This window comes from Puntigrus tetrazona, unplaced genomic scaffold, assembly GCF_018831695.1.
Source record: "Puntigrus tetrazona isolate hp1 unplaced genomic scaffold, ASM1883169v1 S000000060, whole genome shotgun sequence".
Taxonomy (NCBI): domain Eukaryota; kingdom Metazoa; phylum Chordata; class Actinopteri; order Cypriniformes; family Cyprinidae; genus Puntigrus; species Puntigrus tetrazona.
In genome coordinates this window covers 192,501-218,941 of record NW_025047739.1, presented here as the reverse complement: position 1 = coordinate 218,941, position 26,441 = coordinate 192,501, and the positions used below count along the sequence as shown (strand labels likewise).

Here is a 26,441-nt window from a genome sequence, read left to right as displayed (position 1 = left end):
CACATGAAGATCCACTCGGAGAGAAGCTGTTCACCTGCATGCTCTGCAGGAAGAGCTTCACGCATCACCGGAGCTTAAAAAGACACATGAAGGTCCATTCAGGAGAGAAGCTGCACCAGTGTCCTGAATGCGGCCGGAGGTTTTCAGAGGCCTGCAATCTCAAAACTCACCTGCTCTCTCACACCGGAGAGAGACCCTTTCACTGCCAGCGCTGCGATAAGAAGTTCTTCCTGGCCGTGCATTTGAAGACGCACATGAGGATCCACGAAGACGAGCGGCGCTACGTGTGTTCCTTCTGCGGGAAGAGCTTTCTGTGGCTTAATGGATTTAAGGACCATCAGAAGACGCACATGGGAGAGAAGCCTCACGTGTGTCTGGACTGCGGAGTACTTTCACCAGAGCCGGGGAACTGAAGGTGCACGAACGCATCCACACCGGAGAAAAACCCTACAAGTGTTCTCACTGTGAGAAGAGCTTCACTCAGTCAGGAGCGCTAAAAATTCACGAAAGAGTTCACACCGGAGAGAAACCGTACCTCTGTCCGTCGTGCGGGAAGACTTTCAGCCGCTACGGAAATCTAGGGAAGCATTTAAAGAAGGCTTGTCCAAAGCTGAGACGGTGAGGAGCGGTGCTGGGGGGAGAGCAGTACAAGTAATGCAAGTTACATTATCAGATTACTTTTAATGCATTACTTTTTAATTGACAAAAAAACACCTGAGGTACTTTTCAAAAAAGTAATGACGGTTACTTTGTTTTTTTCAAATAATTCACTGAAAGCTCTACTGTACCAATGTTGGGGAAAATTGGCAATTTATTGCATACCATATATGACTAGTTCTAGACTTCTAGAGTATCTGCTCACTTCAGTGTTCCTCCAAATAAATAAAGTATATGGTGATGAACCAAATCTGCAATAATTAAATGGTAAATAACAAAAATTTAACCCCATTTTATTAACTAATAATTATCTTTGCTGCTGATTATCAAATTCAATCATGCTAATAAGCAAAATGACTTTAGATAAACTACTATTTGTACTTCTGTTTTAATCTTCTGCATTCTGCTGTTCACGTGTGGATTTACTTCTCCTTCAGACTGTGGCTTATTCATTTCACTTCTTGGTCTGAAAGGGCTTTAACATTCACCAAAAATAGAACTTTTTACGTTAAAAACAAGCAATCCATCCCAGATATGAAAAGTAACACAGAAGTACCGTAATGCATTACTTTCATAAAAAGCAATTAGGTAACGTTTTAAGTTACTTCACTAATTAGTAATGCAACATTGTAATGGATTACATTTAAAGATGAGAAGATTCACCTTGAACTTCAACTTCAGGACAGTATGTCCTCCGAAAGAGCAACGTTGGAAACTTACAGGAATATTAAGGAAGGACAAAGTATGTGGGATTCTGTGAACGCTACAAAAATTCTAGGGATACTTTTGTATTATACAATAGCAATATTATTGATAATTACACGTGGTAGCATTCACAAACAACGGCAATGTGTGTATCTTACATCTTAAAAATGCAATTGTGTTCATCATAGCAGATCTATGGGGAACTGAAAGACTTTCAGTGAAAAGAAGACATCCGACAGCTATTCCTGTGTGTTTCTGGAGGAAATTAGATTATCTCTATATTCCTATTTTGTTTTTATTTGCAAAAATAATGAAAAGATTCCCTCTGCTTGCAGTACAGTGAACGCGTGTTCTTTCTGACACCTTCAGAAACCTTCACATCCAGCCGAATCCATCATGTCTTCTGTTTTGTGGGAGTTTTTTTAATGGGTTTGTCTGTCAGATGATAATGTACACGTGTATGAGAGAACTTTCACTAGAGCACTTTACTAAATTTATCAATTTCCTCTCCTGTTTTTACAATTACATATTTAGCACTTTCCATCCAAATGAGGAGTAGAACCATCTTTACCTTCTCTGAGAAATAATCTAGCGGCCGTCCTCGTTCTCTCATACATTACCAATCTGGATTCAGAACTCTACAAATGCAAATAAACGTGTAAAGCGCTAATGTTTGTTTACTTCTCAACAGGAAATTGTCCTCATCTCTTGACAGTTGTTCCAGGCTTTGTGAAATTCCTGAAAATAAAGACATAGAGGACTGAGGTCTGTCGCTTCAATTCTCTGAGATGGTATGTACTTTGATGTAGAAATGTACGTCTTTTGAATAAATACGTGCAGAAAAGTAATAGTATGAATGAATGAGCCCACATATCTCCTTCAGTCAGTGATTGTGAATGTTAAAATAACATTTAGTTGTATCAGTATTTTGATAATGATGTAATAATGTAGATGAACATGGAGAGATGAAAATGGTCCTCACACGTCCAGGATCAGTGTTTCAGCAATGGATGTGAACGGGTGCCGTCAGAAAAACATCTGGAGAAGACAGAAACTGAAAGAAATCTATCACGAGACGTTCAATAAACAAAAAAAGATTATCTGTCCAAACATTTACACAACGCTAAGAGTCTGCTAAATGCTAACATGCAGGCCTAGCGTTCCCTGTGAGCTCCGAGAAGCGCCTGGTTCTTGTCTGGTTCTCTTCTGTTCTGTGTGTATTCGCTGTTTTTTCTCTGTTTTTGGTTTAGTTTACTCGAACAGACGAGCGCGCGCTTGTTTTGGTCCGGTGACGTCATCAAGGCTGCGCCGGCCGCTCGGTCGCGCTTCAATACACGCTTCATGTTTGCGAAAAGATAAGAAAACGGTGACTGATGGGTCCCTGCTTTACAGACGCATCCCAGCGACACTCTCGACCATTAGATCTAAGAGTCCTGTCCGAAATAAATTGCAATGCTTTACTGTGAAGTGTATTGTTCGGTAAATACTGTACTATATGTGATGAAATGCCTCCGCGCGTGACCGACTGATAGAATTTGCCTTGCTTTATTTCTTCGTGACGGAGAGACTGTTTGCACACTACTGTGAAGATGGAGTTTGTTAAAGAGGAGAGTGAAGACACGAGTGATGAAGAAACCGAGGAACAGAGAGGTTAGTGTCTCAAGTCTTCATTAATAATAAATCAAGAGCATTGAAGCAACACAGCCGAAACATCATAAGAAACCTAGAAATCTCATTTATAGTGGCTGGTATTATTAATTTTACCACATTGCATTATTATTAGAATTTTGCCTATTAACAGTTATAGTATTAATTGGGCTGTCAAGTCAAGTGGCTTTTATTGTCATTTCAACTACATATAGCTGTGCAGTACATAGTGAAATGAGACACTGTTTCTCCAGGACCTGGTGCTACATGGAGTCACACACACAACACAATACAAAAGATCTCACATACTGAGATAAGACAGTGCCTTAGCCACATAAAGTGCAAAGTGTGCAGACTAGTGCAAACAGCAGGGGAGTAGCGTGCAAACAGTGCAAAGACATAATCAGTGCAAGAACACAAAATACAAACAACAATAAATATGACGTGCAAGAATGCTTATGGGACAGGAAGTCCATTCAGGTGTGGTTATTGAGGTGTCTGATGGTGTCTAGCTTGTGGGAAGAAACTGTTCAGCAGTCTGGATGTGAGGACCTGAAACCTTTTTCCAGATGGAAGGAGGGTGAATAATGTGTGTGAGGGTTGTGTGGGGTCCTGTGCTATATTGTGGGCTTTGCGGATGCAGCGTGTGGTGTAGATGTCCCTGATAGAGGGCAGAGAGACGCCAATGATCTTTTTCAGCTGTCCTCACTATCCTCTGGAGGGTCTTGCGATCCAGATACGGTGCAATTCCCAAACCAGGCAGTGATGCAGCTGCACAGGACGCTCTCAATGGTCCCCCTGTAGAACATAGTCAGGATGGGTGGAGGGAGATGAGCTTTCCTCAGCCTCCTCAAGAAGTAGAGGCGCTGCTGGGCTTTCTTGGTGATGGAGCTGGTGTTGAGTGACCAGGTGAAGTTATCCGTCAGATGAACACCAAGGAATCAGGTGCTCTTGACGGTCTCCACCTTGGACCCATAGATGGACAGCGGAGAATGGTCACTCTCTTGCTCGCTTGAAGTCAACCGTCATCTCCTTTGTCTTGTCGACGTTCAGAGATAAATTGTTGGCTCTACACCAAGTTGTGAGCTGCTGCACTCATCTCTGTATGCTGACTCGTCGTTCTTGCTGATGAGACCCACCACGGTCGTGTCATCAGCGAACTTGATTATATGATTGGAGCTGTGCATCGCTGCACAGTCAGAGTTAGCAAAGTGAACAGCAGTGGACTGAGCACACAGCACTGAGGAGCTCCAGTGTTCAGTGTGGTGGTGCTGGAGACTTGTTCCCGATCCGGACTGACTGAGGTCTGCCTGTCAGAAAGTCCAGGATCCAGTTGCAGAGAGCGTTGTTCAGGCCCAGCAGGCTTGGATCAGTTGCTGAGGGATGACGAATGCTGAGCTGAAGTCAATGAACAGCATTGGACGTAGTTTCCTTTGAGTCCAGATGTGAGAGGGAGAGATGGAGGGTTGTGGTGATCGTCCGTGAAGCGGTTTGGACGATGTGAAGTGGCAAGTGAAGATGGTAGCTGAGACTTGATGTGCCTCATGATTAAGTTTGTAATAAAATTAATTACATAGTGTGCCATTTAATCAATCCAGTTATTTGTATGTCAGTTTTGGCTAAAATCCCACAAAAGATTATTTATAGTGTTCAGCTTGAGAAAAGCATTTAAATAGAAAATACAAAATTGCATAACTAAGGATAACACACAAGTATGTTTTACTGGATATTCAAATTTTTATTATTATACTCTAAATATGAAAAATGTGTTAATTATTTTAATGCATCGCACATGATCTGCTCTGATCTGATGGCACATCAAATATCACTCTATTTGAGGCATTTCGTGAGTATTGCACTCATTGTTTTTGTTGTTCACTTTAGACCCAACAGAAGAAGAAAGTCAAGAACAGGACGAGGTGAAGAAGAAGAAGAAGAAGAAGCACCAGAAGAAGGAATCTCATGATCCGGTGAGCGGGGAGAAGTCCTCGAGTTCCTCAGACACCGAAAAGAGCGCTGCGCAAAAAAGAGCGGACGCTAAAGGCTCGTTCTCCTGCTCTCAGTGTGGAAAGAGCTTCACGCGTAAAGGACACCTGGAGGTTCATATGGTGATCCACACAGGTGAGAGACCGTACACCTGTCCTCAGTGCTCCAAGAGCTTCACCTGCAAAGGAAGCCTTAAGGATCACTTCAGGATTCACACCGGAGAGCGACCTTTCACCTGTCCTCAGTGCTCAAAGAGCTTCACAAACTCCGGAGGGCTGAAGAGGCACGTACGGATTCACACCGGAGAGAGGCCCTTCACCTGCCGCCAGTGCGCTAAGAGCTTCCCGAGTTCAGGAGAGCTGAAGAGACACCTCCGCATTCACTCGCGGGACAGGCCTTACACCTGCCCTCAGTGCGGGAAGAGCTACAAACAGAAGGAGGTCCTTAGAGAACACGCCAAGATCCACTCCGGAGAGAAGCCTTTCACCTGCATGCTGTGCGGCAAGAGCTTCACGCAGCAGAGCACCCTCAAAGTCCACATGAAGGTCCATTCAGGAGAGAAGCTGCACCAGTGTCCTGAATGCGGCCGGAGGTTTTCAGAGGCCTGCAATCTCAAAACTCACCTGCTCTCTCACACCGGAGAGAGACCCTTTCACTGCCAGCGCTGCGATAAGAAGTTCTTCCTGGCCGTGCATTTGAAGACGCACATGAGGATCCACGAAGACGAGCGGCGCTACGTGTGTTCCTTCTGCGGGAAGAGCTTTCTGTGGCTGCACGGCTTCAAGGACCATCAGAAGACGCACATGGGAGAAAGCCCACGTGTGTCTGGACTGCGGAAAACCTTCGCCAGAGCCGCCGAACTGAAGGTGCACGAACGCATCCACACCGGAGAAAAACCCTACAAGTGTTCTCACTGCGAGAAGAGCTTCACTCAGTCGTCGGGACTGAAAGTACACGAGCGAGTTCACACCGGAGAGAAGCCGTACCTCTGTCCGTCGTGCGGGAAGACGTTCAGCCGCTACGGGAGTTTGGGAAAACATTTAAAAAAGGCTTGTCCAAAGCTGAAAAAGTGAGCAAGGGTGAACACTTTTGGATTTTTACCCCAGCAAAAGACCATTTGTGTCTCCGGAGCACAGAAGCAGTCATCAGCAGCAACACACAGCAATGCATTATGGGTTTTTATTCCAAAAATCAGTAAGATATTAAGATCATGTTTCATGACAATATTTTATAAACGTTCTACTGTAAATGTATTAACGCTTACTTACTACAAGTAATATGCATTGCTAAGAACTTCATTTGGACAACTTTAAAGGCCATTTTCTCAATATTTAGATAAATAGTTGCATCTCAGACAAATACTGTGTGATCCTAACAAACCATAAATCAGTGGAAAGATTATTTATTCAGCTTGATGAAGGCAAACCGATGACCCTTATGACTGTTGTTTTTTGCTCCAGGGCCATAATTAGGATATGTTTAGTAAAACTCGTATTACTACGTCTGGCGTGTTCAAGTCACCTTTGGTCAGAATGCCGATTTTTCTCCATACGTTTTAGTCAAATCAGAATCTCACCATTAGTTGATTAATATCTTATATTAGGGGCAGAAGGCAAAATACAAAGAGTCCAGTCAGATATTCCACATAAATACTGATGTTAAAACACAGGGATGCCTCACAGATACAAACCGGATAAATAATGTTTTATGTTATTACTAGATAGATAACATTGACTGACTGCATATCATATTATTAAGAACCGATGAAACTGATTCACACGAAATAAAACCAAACATCCACACGTCAGATGAAATCAACAGGAAGTATTTGCATATTTTTGTTTCTTCTGAGCAGGAATCATTTCCAAAACTTTGCAGCATGTACCATCAATACAGCCGCTGCATATCTATAGTGTTTTTATCACGGACCCGCCTCCATCTCAGAAACTCTGGACTTATAGAGAGACTTTAGGGTTTCCCATTCGTAATAACCTCTTTTTGGTAAAAAGGACACGTTTGGTCCGACGTTTCTTTGCATGTGGTAGCACTCATCAAACTATACAGACATCAGTGTGTTTGCCTTTCTAATGTCTTTAAAATGTAGTTTTGTTAATGATCGCTCTTTAGTACTGAAAATAATTCCACAGTATACTTTTTATTGCAAAAACCAATCAAGCTTGAATGTGCGCTAGTCTATGCTTGAGTAGTTTACATTAACCGTGTAAATAAATCACGTAACGGACCGATAGACGCATCCGCTGTAGTGTTAGTGTTTCTGATCGTGTGTAACATTATCAGCAAAATAGCATGCAGTGACTTCTTCAGAGACCCAGTTTTTGTAATATTGTATCACAGCTTTATTGTAATACTGTCGATCACTGCTTTGATGGAAACATTGTATGTATGTTGTTCATGTTTGCCAAACCTGGTTTATAGCAACACTACAAACCGTGCCTTTAAACTCCTCCAACCGACGGAGCTTCAAGCCTGACGCTGAAGGAGAAACTGATAGAAATCTTTTGTTTTGTCGTGTCTGTTATTGTCATATTCCTGCCTCAGTCTTGTCCGGCTTCAGTGGCTTGTGTTTCTGAATGCTGCCTGCCTTCCAGCCTTTGCTCTTAATCGTTTGTGTGAAAATATCTGACCGTCACTTTATTAAAATGAAGGATATGAATTCCAAACGCGTCCGTGAGCTTGGCTTTGTAGTCGGATCATTGATCATGTGGGGACTTTCTGATTTGGGGTGTTTGGGCCCATATGCATTTTTTTTTTTTTTTTTTTCAGTTTTAAATGTTTTGTGTTTAGATTTGACATGCATCTGATCATATGGTTCAAATGGATATCAACAACAATGTAGTGACTTTGGCCTGAAAATGCATTGATTTTTTTACAAATCAGAAAGATCAGAAACGTCATCACAAGAAATAAATGAACGTCATCACGTAATAATATAGCATAGCCAATGCCACATTCTGCATCTGTAACTATAACTTCAGTATTCTTAATTTATGTATTTTATTAATTTTTTACTTGTTTTAATTGAACGAATTATATGAACGGTGCAGTGGTTAAAGACATCTCTAGTTGTCTAGACAAGAAACGTTTTAGTTATGTTTGAAAGAAGATCTAACTATAAAAATTAACATTTCGGATGAAAAGGCTATCAAATAGATATCGCTGTGTAGGGCGGACTTTTATTTTGCCATCGTGACGTCGTACGTGCTGCGTCACACGCTCCAGTTTACGGAAGGAGGAGTGTTCCGTGTCGAAGGAGCGCTTCTGCATTGGTCGAGAATAAAACAGCACGAAACTTTTGACGTGTTTTAAAGACGCTCGAGATGATAAAGATGGCTCTGAGGTAGTGATGTGAAGGAACGTCGGTGACCGAATGTAGTGTTTCGCTGCTTTATGTCGAGCGCTAAAAGACGTTTTCTCGCAAATGGCGCCAAAACCGAGGTTATTTTCTGAAAGTAAAGCGGATCCACAAAATAAGGAAAACATGAAAACACTCTCCAGTCATGTGTTCGTGATTCATGAACCTGACAGAGTCTGGCTTCCAAACAAGAAGGAGAAACTGCAGGTTTAACAGCTGTTGTTGTGAAGATGGAGTTTGTTAAAGAGGAGAGTGAAGAAACGCGTGGAGTGAAAGAGGAAGAAGCTGAGGAACGGAGAGGTTGGTGTCGTTCTTCATTCTTTCAAAAGATAGGAACTGGTTAAATAAAATAGTGTGGACGTATTTAATGAAACGGGTAGTTCCGTTCCTTCATTTTGATTGGCTGAGCGGCGCGTGGAGCTGTGGTAAAATACTCTACAAACGGACACCTTTGTTTATGTGTGCGCGTTGCTCGGCAACCAGTGTCCAATCACATCCGTTTCTGAGGGACTACATTGTTTGACAGAAGAATAATGATTTTATTAATATCATTACATTTAATTTCCCCTTTATTTTGTAAAACCTTATTACGTTTATGGAATAACCGTTTCATAAAAGCAGTAAGTCCAGTGAAGCGGTGGTTTACAGTGAATTTATAACAGCTGAGGGGCGTCGGGGGGAAGTGGAGGGCCTTAAACCCGCTTAGATTCTATAAATGTAAATCACAGCTTCTCGGGGCGTACTGCTTTAATGTACCTCACCGCATGAATATGGCGTAACTTAACCCTATAAACAGTTAAAAGCAAACATTTAGTCTTTGAAAGTCAATTTTTAACTATTTCGTGTTTATTTTAGACCTGGTGGAAGTGAAAAAGGAAAGTGAAGAACTGAATGAAGGGGAGGAGAAACAGCAGAATCAGGAACCTCTGGAAAAGTCTTTCAGTTGCTCTCAGATTGAGAATAAATCCTCGAAGGAAGCAACCGAGCCCAATAATTCATTCATGTGTCCTCAATGTGGAAAGACCTTTACTTGTAAAAGAGACCTCAAGAGGCACATAAGAATCCACACCGGAGAGAAACCGTTCCCGTGCTCTCAGTGTGGAAAGAGTTTCGCCAATTCAGGAGATCTGAAGAGACACTTGAGAATTCACTCGGGAGAGAAGCCTTTCAGCTGCCCTCAGTGCGGGAAGAGCTTCACGCAGAAGGAAGGTCTGAAGGAACACATGAAGATCCACTCGGGAGAGAAACCTTTCGCGTGCATGCTGTGCGGGAAGAGCTTCACGCATCAAAACAGCTTGAAAAGACACATGAAGGTCCATTCAGGAGAGAAGCTGCACCAGTGTCCTGAATGCGGCCGGAGGTTTTCAGAGGCCTGCAATCTCAAAACTCACCTGCTCTCTCACACCGGAGAGAGACCCTTTCACTGCCAGCGCTGCGATAAGAAGTTCTTCCTGGCCGTGCATTTGAAGACGCACATGAGGATCCACGAAGACGAGCGGCGCTACGTGTGTTCCTTCTGCGGGAAGAGCTTTCTGTGGCTCAACGGCTTCAAGGACCATCAGAAGATTCATACCGGCGAGAAGCCCTACGTGTGTCTGGACTGCGGGAGTACTTTCACCAGAGCCGGGGAACTGAAGGTGCACGAACGCATCCACACCGGAGAAAAACCCTACAAGTGTTCTCACTGCGAGAAGAGCTTCACAGTTTCAGGAGCCCTTAAAGTACACGAAAGAGTTCACACCGGAGAGAAACCGTACCTCTGTCCGTCGTGCGGGAAGACTTTCAGCCGCTACGGAAATCTAGGGAAGCATCTAAAGAAGGCTTGTCCAAAGCTGAGACGGTGAGGAGGTTCTCCTCCAGGTTTAGGCTTCAATGCAGCGTCCACGTCCATAACGTCTAATAACACTTCCTCCAGTGTAAAAGTTTCCTGTTGTCTCTCACTTATAGCTGTTTTAGCTAATAATCATTTTGCACTGACTTCCTATTGCTGCTCGCAAAGAATTGAGAAGAAACTCTGGCTCTGCAAACATTTACAGAACTCCAGACAAAAGATAAATAAACCAAGGAGATATGACGCTAAAAGTGATCGCTCATGCCACCAGTTCGTTGTTTGAACTTCATTATGAATTTAGAATTTTAAAGCTGATATCTTATTTTTTAAAAGGTAACGGAGCACAATGTTTCAGAGCACACCGTTCAGTGTGACGGTGCTAAAAGCCAGGTTCAGTAGACCCATGTTGCACCGTACGGCGTGCCGTGATCTGATTGATAAAGTCATGCTCTATGTTCAGGCTTTAGTCACGGTTTAGAGCCCTGCGTTCATTATTTAGACTTAAGTGCCTCTAAAAGCTTGAACTGAGCTTTATTGTTCATCCCAATGAGTCACTTTCATGGACTTTTAAATGAAATGTTATCTCCTGATGGAGCGACCTGCCCGATCTTCAAGAAATGTCTAAAGATACAGTAAATCTCACATTGGTACTCTATTCTATTTCTGTTTTACCTACTTTTTCTTTATATAACACTAGCACTCTGTTCTAATGTTTTTATTATAAAAGACTCTAACGATGCTCTATTCTGTGTACTCTTGCTACTTGTACTGTGTACAGATCTGTCACAACACTTATATATCATTGTCTTTATTTATGTGTGCTTTGGGGAAAAAACGAGTTGTAACGTAAACCCGTGCACATCTCTCTCCTGACTCACTGGAGGAAGTGTTAACAAGAATTATGGCCTGGATTTTAGTTAAACAAACAAAAATGTCTTCTTAGTTTCATCCTTTGTCTTCTCAGGATGTGAGCCGATGGACTGGAGTGCTGTGGATTATTGTGAGGTTTTTATCAGCTGTTTGGACTCGTTCTGACGGCACCCATTCACTGCAGAGCATGCGTCACTGAGACACATTTCTCCAGATCTGATTGAGAAACAAACTCACCCTGATCTTGGATGATCTGAAAGTGAGCACATTTTCAGCTAATTTCCATTTTTAGGTGAACTATCTCATAAAATAAATAATTAAAACCTGCTCATCATGACTGCTTTATGGGAACAGGAATGTGATTCGTTCTATAGTGTGTGTATATTTTTTTTAATGCAATGAAAAATTACTAAAAAGTGTTTTTGTTTCTCAGATGTTGTGATGTGTTTCCCCTCATTCTTGAAGGTGAAGGTGCTCCGTGATGCCGTAGAAGAACCTGGGATTTCTGTTAAAATTGTTCCATGAAGAACCTTTAATATCTCAAGAACTTTTCTGTTTTCTTTGTGGTGAAAAAAGGTTCTTCAGATTATAAAAAGGTAATAAAGGGATGGTTCTTTGTGGAACAAAAAATGGTTCTTATATGGCATCGCTTTGGAGAAGTCTTTTCTGTTTTTCCTGACTTTAAAAAGGTGTGTGTGTGTGCGTGTGTGTGCGTGTGTGCGTGTGTGTGTGCGTGTGTGCGCGCGCGTGCGTGTGTGTGTGTGTGTGTGTGTGTGTGTGTGTGTGTGTGTGTGTGTGTGTGTGTGTGTGTGTGTGTGTGTTGGACTAAACCCGTCCTCCGTCCGGCGGCGGCGCTGATTCACTAAAAGCCGGCTCTAAAACGCAAGAAGAAGAATCAGTGTTTGCCATCTTGCGTTAGGTTCAGTCCGTCGCTCAGCATCACGTTTTATATTTAAAAACAGGAGATATAACCCGAAAGATTGTACCTCGACAGTCGCAGCTTTAGTGTTGATTATAAATAAACGAGTCTGGACCAAAACGCGGAGAGTACTGCTGTGATCCTGAGCGCGATGAAGACCCGCTTCCAGACAGGCCAGAACATCTCCAGCTTCATCATCTGAAGTCTTCATCACCTTCCGCTGAGAAGATGGACTTTATTAAAGAGGAGAGTGAAGAAATAAGGATCCCCGAGCCTTGCCGAGTGAAAGATGAGGAACCAGAGGAACCTGGAGGTTTGATTCTTCATTATTGACTTCTGAGAAATAGATTTGAGAACAGATGAGATGAAATATGTGTGTAAGGGGGATTTCAGATCTGATGGAAGTAATACCTAAAAGACAGAGCTGCTGTTGAAGCAGGATAGTTAGTGTTCGCCCAAAAATGATGTTCTTTGTTTTCATAAATGTTTTTGACTCCAACCAACTCCCTTTTAAGATTAAACAGGATGCAGAGGCCAAATAAATATTCCTTGTGTCCTGAAAAGAGTCTTGAAACATCATTAATAAACTCTGAAACGGATTCGTGTTCTTCTGATCTCAGATAAAGCAGAAAAACAACTATTAATTATTCTTTATTATTTGAGTTGTCATAACTTTTAACCATCATTTAAGGATTTATAGTTGCTTTGTCATAACCACAAAGTTGTAGAAATGGACATAACTTTACACACAAAAGTTCTTCTGCTTTATTAATTTCTATGAGTAGTTTTACAGCAACAGTTTGGACAGAACCCTTTTCTGATTTAACATGATGAAAGAATGATGGTGAGGAAGAACTCACTCTGGTGTGACTTTGAATGAAGAAGCGAAGCCTCATCACCAAACACGTGGACAAAAGTATTGGCACCCCTTTAAAACCGAAAAAGACACTTTCAAAAATGAAAACATAAATTTGTATTTTCATCTGTTTAGGAAGTGTCTGAAATGACGGCACCCATATGCTTGAATAGGCCTATGTACATGGGTGTTTGGTGATGATTTTGGCTCAGGCCCTTCCTCGATGTCGTCGATCGTCTTCTGAAGAAGCTGCGTTTATTAGATCACAGACTCATGTTCCACAAGATTGTGATTTAGCAGGCTGTCCTCAATATAAGGCAATGTTTTGAGTTTACAGGATGCTTTTACAGTACAGTATCAATGGGAATTTGGGTTAATCCTTTTAAATCGTCGTTTCTTAAAAATAATAGTAAAAAAACTGCAGGAAAGATGTGTATATTGTCTGTAAGCATTTCTTTGTGTTTTTATGTAGATGTGCCTGTGTGATTTCTATTACCTTGACAGTCGTTAATCTGTGACGTTTATTTTTTACCGTTTTACTTTAGGCCTGATGCAAGTGAAAGAGGAGAGTGAGGAGGAGAGCGAAGAAGAAAGCGAGGACGAAAGCCATCCTCTGGAGGATCCTCAGCTCGTCCTCAATGGACAGAGGATCTTGAGCTGCTCAGAGTCCGGGAAGGGCTTGTCTCACAAGAGAGCTCAGCGAACAGCCGGCTTTTTCTTCACCTGCCTCGAATGCAAACAGAGCTTCGAGTCCAAAGAGCACCTGATGGACCACTTCAGGATCCACTCCGGAGAAAGCTGCGCGGAGATCGAAGCCAACCTGGCGCAGAAAGCGTCTCAGAGAACGGCTTGCAAGCTGCCCTTCACCTGCTTCCAGTGCCAGAAGAGCTTCGCGTGTAAAGAGCACCTGATGGATCACTACCGGATTCACACCGTGGACAGACCGTTCCCGTGCGATCAGTGCGACAAGAGCTTCATTCACAAACAGAGCCTTAAGAATCACCTCCGCGTCCACACCGGCCTGAGGCCTCACGTCTGCCAGCAGTGCGGGAAGAGCTACATCCACAAAGACAATCTGACCGACCACATGCGGATCCACACCGGAGAGAAGCCGTTCGGCTGCGATCAGTGCGGGAAGAGCTTCACACACAAAGGAAGCCTCCTGCATCACATGAAGATCCACACCGGACTCAAGCCCTTCACCTGCCGGCAGTGCGGGCGCAACTTCACTCATAAAGGAAACCTGAAGATCCACATCCGCATTCACTCCGGAGAAAGACCCTTCACCTGCCCTCAGTGCGGGAAGAGCTTCATTTACCACGGGAACCTGGTGGGCCACATGAAGAAGCACTCGGGGGAGAAGATGTACCACTGCACTCAGTGCGGCAAGAGCTTCATCGAGGCTCGCCATCTGCAGAAGCACGTGAAAACGCACGCCACCGAGCGGCCCTTCGTCTGCTCGCAGAGCGGCAGAGGCTTCCTGTGGCACCACAACTTCAAAGAGCACCAGAAGATCCACACCGGAGAGAAGCCGCACGTGTGCTTCGACTGCGGGAAGGCCTTCACCAGACTCATCTACCTCAAGCGGCACCAGAGGATTCACACGGGAGAGAAGCCGTACAAGTGCGCTCGCTGTGGATGTGCTTCACCGTCTCCGACTCGCTCAAAGCACACGAGCGAGTGCACACCGGGGAGAAACCCTACGAGTGTCCTCTCTGCGGGAAGTGCTTCGGCCGGCTGAGTACGCTGCTGACCCATAAGAAGAAGCACTGTCCCAAACTGACCAAGTGAATGTCTCTCTCCGTGCGTTGTATCTGCATTAATATCCTATGAGGAGGAGGAGTTAAAAATCAGATTTGCATCGGCGTCTTGGTAATGGATGTGAATGGGTGCCGTCAGAAGGTCCAAACAGTCCATCAGTTAACATCTAGAGTAGACAAAAGATGAAACTAATCCAACATTAAGATGTTTTTAAAGTGTCCAGATTATGGGTTTTTTCATGCAGTGTGTAACGCAGCTCTAAGTGAATGAAAACAAAATCCAAGTGGTTTGGTGTTAACGTAAGTCACAGCAGTCGCTGAGAGAATCGTTCTTTGGATCGTTGAGCAAATATGATCAAAATAAATGCGCATCCCAAAACAATTTTTACTTTGAATGCAGTCAGGCTGTTGTTGGAGACATACTCCATAATAACTCTTCTTCCAGTAAAAAAAAAAAAGTAGCCTCTCTTACAACAAAACGACTTGCTTGGATTACTTTCAGCTTCTGTCTTCTCCAGATGTTAACGGATAGACTGGAGTGCTATTGGGTTTAGGGTCTGACGGCACCCATTCACATCCATTGCAGAGGCTCATCGTTTCAGCACATTCTCATTGTTGGATGAACGGCTCCTTCAGCGGTTTCATTTACTTGATCCTGTTCGTTGTAAAGTGATGCATGGAACAAAACACCTGTATTGGAAGCTTTTATAGTGAGCTTCCAGAACTGGGACCTTTCTTACAAACCTTTCTTCTGTTGAACACAAACGGAGATGTGTAGCGGAGTGTTTCTTATTAACGACCTGGAGCCACAGAAACGCTGTAAAGCTGCTCCAGTGTTAAGAACAGAGACGTGGGTCATTATTGCTCTGCTGTAACTCTAGGATCTCTTTAAACGTCTATCAGAGCGTGGCGTGTTCAGGGACGGAGGATGTCTTTAATAATGAAACAGCTGGTGTTTTTTAAAGAATCAATGATTTCTATTCTACACTGAAATAAGGTTATTTCAGGCACACTGGTTTTCATGCGCATAAATCACTCAAGCCTTGTGTTTATGATTGATTAGAGTACATTAAATACATAATTTAGTTGTCTCATAACCAAGGCCACAAATGCTTAGAGAGCAAACTGTACAGGATGAATTTAACAAATAAAAAAGGAGCAAAATGTGTCAGGTGTGACCTGTTTCACTTTGATGAATTATCATGTATTTATTTGGTTCAGGAACTAAGTTTGCTGACCTCTGTTCAAATACGTTTAAGTGTAAAAACAGCGTTTTGTTGTAAATACGTTGTTGTTGAATTATTCTGGTCACACACAGTGTCTCTCATACAGACAACAGAACTTTTCTGGTATTGCAAAGCAGGTTTTTCATAACTCTGGGAACTACGGCTCTGTACAGCAATCCAAGCATTAAGGTTAGAAATATGCTTTTTTTTCATCTTGAAACATAATATAGCTGTAGCAATTCACTAATTCTATAAAAATGATATATTTCTGCAGAACTGTTTGGATCTTAGAGCAGACAGATGTATCTACAACAGTTTGAGTTCACTGGATAATCAGTACAGTAAAAGTTCATTATGAAAAATAAATGATATTTGATCGAACACCTAAACATGACGTTTCCAGAGGTGACAAGTAATGCTGCGACTTCGTATAAGACTGTAAAGTCCAGGAAAGCTCTAGGTTTATTGATTAATGTATGTGTGACTATTATAAAGGTGTTTTAAAGAGGAGTGTAAAGACACAAGTGATGCAGAATCTGATGCATAGTTTGCTGATTTCTGTTCAGGAAACATTAAAGTTCAAAGCATGAATTGGTTCACCTAATTTAGTGATTCATTTAGGAAATAATCACAGCTCAGGGGTTTTACCTGTTCCTATATCATATTCAATTATCTTATTGTATTCATAAACACATTCACAAGCAGATTGAGTCCTTCTGGGGGGTTTTTTCTATCTCCACTCATGATCATGAAGCTCTACTAGAGTGACCATTCAGTTAAATTTGCGACAGGTTCATTTCACCCTAAGAGTAGTTACGTCTACAAGCAATACGAATGCCCCTGAGCTAAACTTCAACCAGATAAGGGTATGAATACTTATGCAATGGAATCATTTTATTTTTTTATTTTTTATAAATTCGCAAAGATGTTAAAAACCTGATTTTTGCTGTACAGTTATGGTGTATGGAGAGTAGACTGATGTGACATAAGTTTAACATAAAGCAGCAACACAACAAAATTCCAAAACTGAAGGAATATGAATACTTTCACAAGGCACTGTAATTATTTAAAATGAAAACACAACTTACTCTAAAGGCAATGTTTATACAGTAGATGATTTTCTTTCGTCTCCTGTTTATCCCAAAATGTCTTTTTTAAATGTCTCAAAGAGCCTCACCCACTCTTGAGACTTTGGTCTTAAAAGATAAATCTTCACAGGAGCATAAATGCCGGTTTAATAACGAACACGTAAGGAATATGTGTTTTTTAAACCCAGCCACGGCTCTACAGCACGACTTCATCATCCAGCTCAAGTTCTTCTACGATCATCAACTTGGGTCAAACATCTTCAAAGTCACTTGAGGCTGGAATTACGAGCACTTCCTCCTTTAAGACACTTCATATATTCCCCTTTTGTGAGTCTGTTTGATAAAAGCTTCTGCAGAATGACTGTGAAGATCTTAAATTCAGTTCTGGAGAACTTTGCACTTTTTAGTGTTTGCCTTCAGTCTGTCCCTACAAAGACAACGTGGTTCTTTTTGTGATGAACCATGCTGTAATGAGGAGCTTCATTTGTCTTCTGGAGAAAACCCATCACCTTTGTTCGTTAAATAAGATTTATTTATCAATCAGAAATAACACAATGAAAAAAATAATACAACTGATTTATTAAAAATTAAGTTATAAATAAAAACTTAAAATTGCATTATAATTTTTCCATCTGCCCAATTGAGTTTATTGTTTTTTAATTGTGCACAGAAAACAGAAACAGAAAACTGTGCAGGGCAGTGTAGAAATTTAATAGAAAAATTTAGATGCATGGAAAATTTAGATTTTAATGAACACAAATATAGGCTGAGAAAAGCACAGAAAGACATGGTCACTCATCAGGGCTCACACACACACACACACACTGATCCGTCAATGTGAGGATTTATTACTTCATTACTAATTATTATTTATTCTGATATTAATCTGACAGACATTTAGCTGCAGTATTAATGTCATAAAGAGAAAAGAAGAGACTCTGATATCTCTGATTTAACTGATTCATCAAGCAGCTCAAAGAATTCTTGGTTGAATCTCGTCAGTCTATCCTGATTCATCAACACAGTTTCACTGATGATCCAGTAAAATAAAACCCAAACCCAGGACAGAGAGCGCCTGAGTGAATGTGGTCTGGACTGTGTGGATGAGGGTCATTGTGTCAGAGACGCTGTAGAAGGACCTGCTCCATGATCCACAAACACTCCTACTCTCCTGATACCACCACCATCATCATCATCATCATCATCAAACACTCTACAGGACTCTACAGAGAGATCAGTCTTTATCTTATTGTGTCTGAATGAGTATCTGGATGGAGAGCAGATCAAACTCCAGGACTGATCATTAGATCCAAACACACCTTCATTACGCCGTCCTTTCCTGCTGATGCTCTTATATGACACTGATATACACACACATCCGCTCCACTCCAGCTCCCAGTAACAGCGTCCACACACACTCTCTCTACACAACACCTGACACACACCTTCAAATCTGTCTGGATGATCAGGATACGACTGGACTGTGTTAGTGTGAGGAACGATTCTGTTGTTCTCAGACAGACGAAGAAGTTCATTCACTGTGTTCAGATCCAGAGTGAACTGACGGAATCTGATGAAGATAAAACACTTCAGAATCAGGAATTATCAATCTGTTTGATCTGTTCATGTTCAGTGTATGATCAGTGAGCAGATATCTGTCATAATCATCATCTACATCGTCAATTATTTCACCTTCTACAGAAGAACATGAACACACTCAGTGAGTTTCCTGCTTGTTTTCTTACTGACTTACATTGTAGGAAGTGGTTCCTGGTTCTGGGAACAATGTTGGTGAAGGTGACTGTGGAAACAGAGTTATTCTCATGATCCTGCATCATTCCTAAGACATTTCTGATATGATGTTCTCCCTGATATGAGATGATGATGGACTGGTTTCTGAGAGCAGATCAATCTCCAGGACTTTACCTCTGTCTGAGATCTTCTTCAGCTCTTCTTTACAGAAATCCTCCAGTTTGTCTCTCAGCTGATGAACAGATTCTCTCAGATCATCAAAAGAAACAAGAGAACCGAAGAGATCATCATTTATGTCTGTAGATTCAGGAGGAGCTGAGAGAGACTGGAGACTCTACAGAAAACAGAAAAAACTCATCAACTCCACACTTCAACCAAAAACCTGCTCCAACATCAGATTTGCCTGATCTTTAATAAATCAATCCAGCACTTTTTACAGTTTTATTCTTCTAATATTAATTCTAATATTATTTTTTATTACGTTAGAGCTACAGATTCTTGTCTTCACTATATATGACCTTTCTAGGTAATGGTTTTGTTGATAGAACATCTGCCCAGAACATAAATGTCCATCTAGCAGCTCAAGCACATCAATGAAGTCTTATAGTACGGTGGATTAGATTTTTCTGAAGGTAGAGCAGCTCAAATTCTAACCTTAGACTGATCATCATTTATAACCGTAGATCGGTAAAAGACAACAGGATCTGCTCGAGTCCACTCCGATCTGTTCTTCTAGATGTGTGTTACCTGCAGGAACTGGATGTGATCCTGTGTGTGTGAAAGCTGCTCCAGCTCAGCGTCTCTCCTCCTCAGATCATTGATCTCCTGCTCCAGTCGCTCCAGTCGTCCTTCAGCTCAACTCACTGCTTGCTCTTCCTGATCTCTGATCAGTCATATCAACTCAGAGCATCTTCTCTCAATGGAGCGGATGAGCTCATTAAAGATCTTCTCACTGTTCTCCACTGCTGTCTGTGCAGAGCGCTGTTAGACACACAGTGATTCAGTGAGTCTGAACCGAGACCATGACAAACTTCTCTTCTTCTCCAGACTCACCTTATGAGACTCCACAGTCTCTCTCAGCCGCTGGAGATCTTTCTCTCTTTGCTGGATTCTCTGCTGGAGCGTCTTCTGAGTCTCCTTCAGCTGGTGCTTCAGGACAAACACATGATAGTGAATCTCACAGAAAACTACTGACACTAAATCATCATGAGAACAGATGAATGCAGGATGAGCAGGTCGTCTGAATTATTATTGTGTGATTAAGGCCTGTTTCGTAATACAAGCACTAGTATGAAAGTGACACAGACAGAGCTTCACACTGACAGTGTTCTCTGTAATTAAACTGCAGCTCTAGACAGAAAAGAAATGACTGAAGTGAAGCTATAAATGGTTCAAATCATCTGGAATCAGTCAGATTTACTGAACAGAAAGTGTTTGTGCAGCTGCTGTCGTGTTCGGTGTGAAAGCTGTCAGATGTTAATATGGTGCTGATATAAACACATATGAAGCGAGTGTCAGTAATATTTCATCAGAGTCTAGTGTTAAATACCTGGTTCTCTGTCCTCTGTGCTGCAGCTGATACAGTGTCGTGGTTTTTATGTTCATCCATCGTACACAGCATACATATACATTTCTGATCGGTGCGACAGAAAACCTCAAGAAACTTCTTGTGTTTCTGGCAGATCATCTCCTGCAGTCGCCGAGTGGCTTCAGTCACTTTGTGTGGTTTACGTGAATGAAACTCCTCATGATGGTCAAAATGAGTTTGACAGTAAGATTCCTGACAAACCAGACAGGACTTGACAGCTTTGTATTTTCTTCCAGTACAGACGTCACACTGAACATCTCCAGCTCCAGCAGGAACCATACTTTGAAGAGTAGTCTTCTTCAGTTTCTCCAGCATTTCAGCAAACACCACGTTCTTAAATAAAGCAGGTCTTGGACTGAAGGTCTGTCTGCACTGAGGACAGCTGTAGACTCTCTTCTCATCCTCCTGATCCCAGAAGTCAGTAATACAGCTCTTACAGTAACTGTGTCCACACTGGATGGTCACCGTATCCTTCAGGACATCCAGACACACCGAACACGAGAACTGATCCACTGAAATACGGGCTTCTGCCATTTTCACTGCTTGTAAAGTTAAAGAAGGACAACAGCTCTTAGGTTTCGGTTTCTTTTTCTGTCTGTAAATCCCCGGATAATAGAAACATCCAGCAGGTGTCAGCCTCATACAGACACCCTACACACTGATTCACTTTTACCTACATCAGTCCACTCATACGTTCACTTGAAGGACTGAATTAAAACGACTGAGTAATTTCGGACACTGGAAGGATTGCATAGTTTGTTTGCTGTTGAATAATCATTTGAAACGGGCAGCCCCAGAGTTAAGATTCAAGGAACGCTGCACTTTTTTATTTTTAGAAAATAGGCTCATTCTCCATCTTCCTCTGAGGTAAAAGTCGAGTTTTGAACCCATTCAGCCGATCTCTGGGTCTGGCGATAGCATTTTTGGCTTAGCTTAGCATAAATCACTGAATGATCAAAGAGTTATTTTTCCTTTTAAAAAATTGTAATAATTCTTTACAATGTTTTATGAATTACGAGATGTTACAGTCCATAACAATATAATAATTTATTTAAAAAGTGTCTTAAATAGCTGAAAATCAATATGTATCTATGTGCAATCAAAAGATCTATAGTACTTTTCTATTGCCAACATTTTATTTTTATTTATTTGTAAAAGCCCCAAATAGTTAGTTAGTTAGTTAGTTACTTACTTAATTCTACAATTTTAAATTATGTAACTTTTCTTAGAATAATGTGAGTCTTGCATCAACTCTGTTACGTACCATATTTTGGCTTTAAATTGGTGAAATTATCTCAGAATTGTGTAAGTTACAGGAAATGATGTCACTTTCCACTCGCTGATGAGATCTGAAGCTCTAAAAAGCATCTGTGCTCTCTCTGAGAAAGCATTTAATGCAAAAACCTCTCACACAGCCATTTTGTAGGACATCAACACTGTTACCACCACAGTAAAAGTAAAACAGAACCCATGACTGATCTCACACTGGGTTATTTAAGGTATTTTAATCATGTTTTCTTTAGTGTTGCATGTTCTTAGCATTTATGCCAGCAAGTGGGATTTAAAAATAAATGAATTAATTAAATGGTCAGTTCTGTTTTCAGATTAAAAATACTTGCTAAGTGGACAGTTCTGTAAAGACATGGGTGAAATATTATCTCGGTTTTGAGTGTTGGATGTAAGGACAGCTACGAGAAGGATTTTTTGATTTATTGATATATCCGTACATTGCCTAATTTGTCCATAACAGAGTTGACAAACAATACCAAAGCCATCTGTTTTTTCATTAAAAGTAAAAAAAAAAAAAAAGAGAGAGAAGTAATCTGTGTTTGGCAAGCACTAGATTATAACACTGGAATGAATTTCTATTAATAAACTGTTTTTTCCTCTTAACTTTCTGAAATGCCAAATAATCTCCAATTATAGAATCACCCGAATATAGATAGATAGATAGATAGATAGACAGATATATATATATATATAGATACATAGATAGATAGATAGATAGATAGATAGATAGATAGATAGATAGATAGATAGAAAAGACAATTTGCCTCCTTTATGTTCCTAAAAAAGTAAACATGAATGGCAATATAGATCTTCAGAGATCTTGCTCAGAATAATTTCTAGGACTACAAGTAATTGTGGTCAATATGTGTTTGGGAAAAAAATAGTTTCATAGTGTGCTTTTGTTGAAAAGTTAGTTTCTCAAACTTTCATACTTGTTAAAACTAACACATCAGACAATACTCAATACAGATTTATTTTCACATATTTTAGGCTGTCAGTATAATTCTGACAATGACTTTATAGTTAGCTGCTTTATATATAACCGCACTCGTCGAGTTTATTGTAGTGATTCAGAAAGCAATTTTTGAACAAAGACGATCTTTTCTAATTCAATCCCTGAGGATGTAGTTTATTTTTACTCGGATGAAGTGGAGCGTGGCAAGAACTTTACTCGCTGGTCACGTGACGGTCGTTGTCGTTATCAAGCGTCTCCTCGCCGCACGTGCTGACGTTATCCGTCTGTCCGGCAGGGAAGCGTTTCACCTGTCGCGCTGAAAGCCGGTGTCCCGGGTGTTTTATCGCGGTGTGTGTCGCGGACAGCAGCGATGGTGAGCGTCGTGCAGGGCTGGATGTCGCGGCTGCTGTCGCCGCTGTGGCGCCGGGCTCAGGAGCTCGAGGAGCGGCCAGAAAACCCGCGCTTTGACGGTCAGTCAGGAGCCAAAAACTCACTCAAATCGCTTTTTAACTCATGTTTAAATCAGAAATAGACTTGACCTCATTGAACTTGATTATCTTCACTCACTGATTTTTTTTTGGATTGAGTTGGGCTCCAGGGGAATGATTTTTTTTAAAGACGTAATATTTTTGGTTTCTTTAATATAAAAAAAAGATGAGGAAAAAACCCTTTTTGATTACTATACTATCGTTACTTTTCGGTTCACCACAGCAGATTCACTGCTTCTTTGTTTTAACAAAAGAAGATTCAACAGCAAACTATTCCGTCTTCCAAGAATTTAAAAGCTGTTAAAAGTTCACTTTATTCAATCTTCGTATTTTATTAAAGCTTTCGTTAAGTTACTTATTTATTGCCATGCGCATGTATGGCTGCTGCTCTTTTTCTATGTAATGTGGAGATTTTCTTTATCTTCGCTTCCCTAAAGGACTGCTCTACCTCAAAATGTTGTCATTAATCAGCCCCATGTCCTGCCAAAATACAAAAACCTTTACATTTTGCGCGTGTGACTTAGGTAGTTTTATTGTGCATCATTTTCATTCGAACACATTTATTATCAATATGGATGCTGCACATCTATAGTCTCTGGCTGGTCCGTTGCATCCAAAATGTTTTTTTTTTTTTTTTTTTCACACAACTTTAATGAGCGATCTTGAGTTTCCCGGTCGTACACCCCGTGACCTGAAGACAGGTGAGCTCTGCTGTGTGCAGGTGGGGCTCCGATCCGGCAGGTGCGGACCGGGATCGTCACGCATCTGTGTGTGGATTATGGCCTGATCGATCACGCTGTGTACTTCACGTCAGGAGAGGTGCTAGGAGGAGAGCTGCTGTGTGTGGGGGACCCTGTGCAGGCCCTGGCGGTGCAGGACGGGGCCCACGGACAGTGGAGGGCCCTCAGGGTGAGACCTGACCCGGAAGTCACTTGCTCCGCTTCCTGTCACACATTCACTGCAATAGAAGAATCGTTTTGTCTTAACCCCTCGTGCTCTTAAAGGGATAGTTCACTCTAAGTCACATCCTCAAGTCTTTCCAGACCTTCGTTCATCTTCCGAAGACTAATTGAAATGTTTTCGTGAAATCCGAGAGCTCTCCGACAACCGAAATGCTCACAGGTCTAGAAAAGTAGGTTAAGCGGTTAGAACGGTTCAGATTTTGTGTGAACTATCCCTTAAATTGGCTGTTAGTAATACATTCAGTGAAAAATGACAGATACAGAAGAATGAAAATAAATCCAAATAATGCATGAAAATAAACTAAGATAAGCGAATAGACCAAGATTTGAAACATTGGTCTCTACATCTACACAAACACCTCATAAAAGTAGGTAATTATATCTGAAAACGCTGCTCTCTAAACTAGTCCTGCTTGTTTAGCTATTGCTGTGCTGAGATGGTTTTAGATTCTGGTCATTTCTTAGCATAAATATCTTCATTGGTTTTTAAATGCATTTGCTCTTTTTCTTCTTCTGTGCCACATGTTTGTGTGGGTAGATGATATTGTAACCACCATAAAGCGTGCAAGTTATTTATTAAAAGAAAAAAGTAAAAAAAAAATGTTGATTTCAACCCAAATTTCTGGAGTGCCTTTCTAAAGAGTGAGCGCTGCTGTTCTTCTGTTTGTTTGGAGGTGGAGCGGGTCAAGGAGGCGTGGGAGAGCGCCGGCCCCGAGCACACGGACACACTCCGGCCTCTGATTGGGACGGTGACGTCATGTGACCGAGACGGAGGATACATCAATCAGACCACGTACTTCCCGCGGGCGGCTCTCTGTGAAGGTCAGAAGCTCGGTGTGAGAAAATATTAAAGGAGCTCCACTTCTTTGTGCAACTGTTTTTTCTTTTAAAACTCGACTCTTCTTTTCATTTCCTGCCGGTCTTAGTACGCAATAAAACTACAGAAGAGTCAAGTTTCAAACGGGTCGGTTTTTTTTTTTAATGCAATGCTATTGATCTAATTGGATTAACTGATTTATGCTAAAAGTGCCAGAGATCGGCTGAATGCTTTCAAAGACGGTAAAACTCAGAATTATTAACTCTGGGGGAGATGGAGAATGAGCCTTTTTTTTTTTTTTTTTTTTTTTTTTTTTTTACAAAAAAGTGGAGTGTTCCTTTAAGAAGCGCTCATGAGATCAGAGAGCTCTCTGACCCTCCAGAGACTGAAATCATCACGACTAAATGCATCGGTAAACAGTCCATGTGTCTTCAGCTTCAGTTTTTTGCGATGCTGGGAGAACAAAGTAGACGATTTACTCAACCGCTCTTCTTTCTTGAGTTACGCAACATTGCGATATATTATAAAAAGACTTTGCATGCTGCTATTTAATGTAAAAACTAAAATATGTGTGTGTGTGTGTGTGTGTGTGTGTTGCAGGGTTCGAGCCGGTGAAGGGCGACTGGGTTCTGGCGCAGTATTTGGTGTGTCCCTCAGACTGGAGCAGTCGGGCTCGAGCCGTTTCTCCTCTGAGATACCGCCGCATGGACGGGGTCAGTGTGGGATCTCTGCGAGATGTCCCGAGCGTGTGAACCGGTCTCAGTGTGTGTGTGTGTGTGTGTGTCTCAGGTGAGCGTGAGCGTCCTTCACGGACGCAGCGGTGTGGTGGACGACAGCGTCTTCTTCAGTCTGGACTCTCTGATCGTGCCGCCGGGCTTCAGACCCGCTCGAGGAGACGTGGTGAACGTGGTGGTGGTGGAGAGCAGTCAGTCTCTGTACAGCTGGAGAGCTCTGTGCATGACGCCCGTCCAGCACAGGTGACCTGGAGAAACCCGTCTCTGCAATGGATGTGCATGGGTGCCGTCAGAACGAGAGTCCAAACGCTTAACATCTGGACGGGACAAAAGATTAAACTAATCCATCTTTGGGATACTTTATGAGTCATAATCCACGATTCTCTTCCTCCAGTGACAAACTGTTGTGGAATAAGGAGAGAAATCTGCTCAGATCAAGCCAAAACTAATATTTAAGATGACAGAAACGCACTGGACAAAGAGTTATTATGGGTTTTAGTTGGAAGTATTGTTATTAAGAGTTCTTTCTTTATTCTGTGAGGAAAGGAAGCTGTTGAAGAAGGTTAATGTGTTAATTGCAGTCGTGTGTACAGCTCTTCTTCTCCTGTTGTTGTTTGACAGTGTGGACTCCTCGGAGCTGGATGTGCCGGACGATGAGCTGCAGAGGATGCTGGAGGATAAGGGAGGCCTGCAGGTCAGCCGGGAGACTCGCTTCGGCTCTCTATTGCTGGGAAACCAGAAGGAGCTGCAGATCTGGGTCCAGTGAGTCACACACACACACACACACACACACACACCTTACACGGGAGTTAGTTTACATGATTCTTTTAAGTGTAGATCCTGTCATTTATTCACCGTCGTCGTACTTCAAGCTGGTTCAGGTCTGATTAGTCCACAGCAGAGCTCAAACCGGTCACATTGAATTTCCCGGGGCATT

General features: G+C 41.8%; 4 protein-coding genes, 1 long non-coding RNA gene and 2 pseudogenes across 5 annotated transcripts in view; 5 read left to right on the top strand and 2 right to left on the bottom strand.

Annotated features, from left to right (window-relative positions):
* Positions 1 to 24: 24 nt before the first annotated feature.
* LOC122332416 lies at positions 25 to 867 on the top strand (annotated as a pseudogene).
* Positions 868 to 2,118: 1,251 nt separating this feature from the next.
* Positions 2,119 to 7,562, top strand: LOC122332407 (gastrula zinc finger protein XlCGF57.1-like). Its single transcript, XM_043229714.1, has 2 exons — positions 2,119 to 3,012; positions 4,894 to 7,562. Exons 1-2 carry the CDS (start codon positions 2,952 to 2,954, stop codon positions 6,066 to 6,068), a joined length of 1,236 nt encoding a protein of 411 aa, XP_043085649.1. The 5' UTR covers positions 2,119 to 2,951; the 3' UTR covers positions 6,069 to 7,562.
* Positions 7,563 to 8,240: 678 nt separating this feature from the next.
* LOC122332410 (gastrula zinc finger protein XlCGF8.2DB-like) lies at positions 8,241 to 11,501 on the top strand. The gene is made up of 3 exons (XM_043229718.1): positions 8,241 to 8,668; positions 9,224 to 10,208; positions 11,164 to 11,501. The coding sequence occupies exons 1-3, from the start codon at positions 8,599 to 8,601 to the stop codon at positions 11,168 to 11,170; spliced, it is 1,062 nt and encodes a 353-aa protein (XP_043085653.1). The 5' UTR covers positions 8,241 to 8,598; the 3' UTR covers positions 11,171 to 11,501.
* A 355-nt stretch (positions 11,502 to 11,856) lies between these two features.
* On the top strand, positions 11,857 to 15,772 carry zgc:174263 (uncharacterized protein LOC569949 homolog). The gene is given in 3 exon segments (XM_043229713.1): positions 11,857 to 12,301; positions 13,390 to 14,481; positions 14,484 to 15,772. Coding segments are annotated over 3 exon segments (1,329 nt in total). The 5' UTR covers positions 11,857 to 12,216; the 3' UTR covers positions 14,636 to 15,772.
* A 1,784-nt stretch (positions 15,773 to 17,556) lies between these two features.
* Positions 17,557 to 20,838, bottom strand: LOC122332418 (annotated as a pseudogene).
* Positions 20,839 to 22,737: 1,899 nt separating this feature from the next.
* Positions 22,738 to 26,441, top strand: part of mov10l1 (Mov10 like RISC complex RNA helicase 1) — a 19,752-nt gene continuing 16,048 nt past the window's right edge. The window contains 6 exon segments of the mRNA XM_043229702.1: positions 22,738 to 22,973; positions 23,713 to 23,900; positions 24,628 to 24,775; positions 25,371 to 25,483; positions 25,560 to 25,747; positions 26,126 to 26,266. Coding sequence (XP_043085637.1) covers positions 22,874 to 22,973; positions 23,713 to 23,900; positions 24,628 to 24,775; positions 25,371 to 25,483; positions 25,560 to 25,747; positions 26,126 to 26,266 — 878 coding nt within the window. The 5' untranslated portion in view covers positions 22,738 to 22,873.
* The window catches only part of LOC122332419, a 16,819-nt gene continuing 16,657 nt past the window's right edge, over positions 26,280 to 26,441 (bottom strand). The window contains exon 3 of the long non-coding RNA XR_006248481.1: positions 26,280 to 26,301. This is a non-coding gene — a long non-coding RNA (uncharacterized LOC122332419). The remainder of the gene's footprint in view (positions 26,302 to 26,441) is intronic.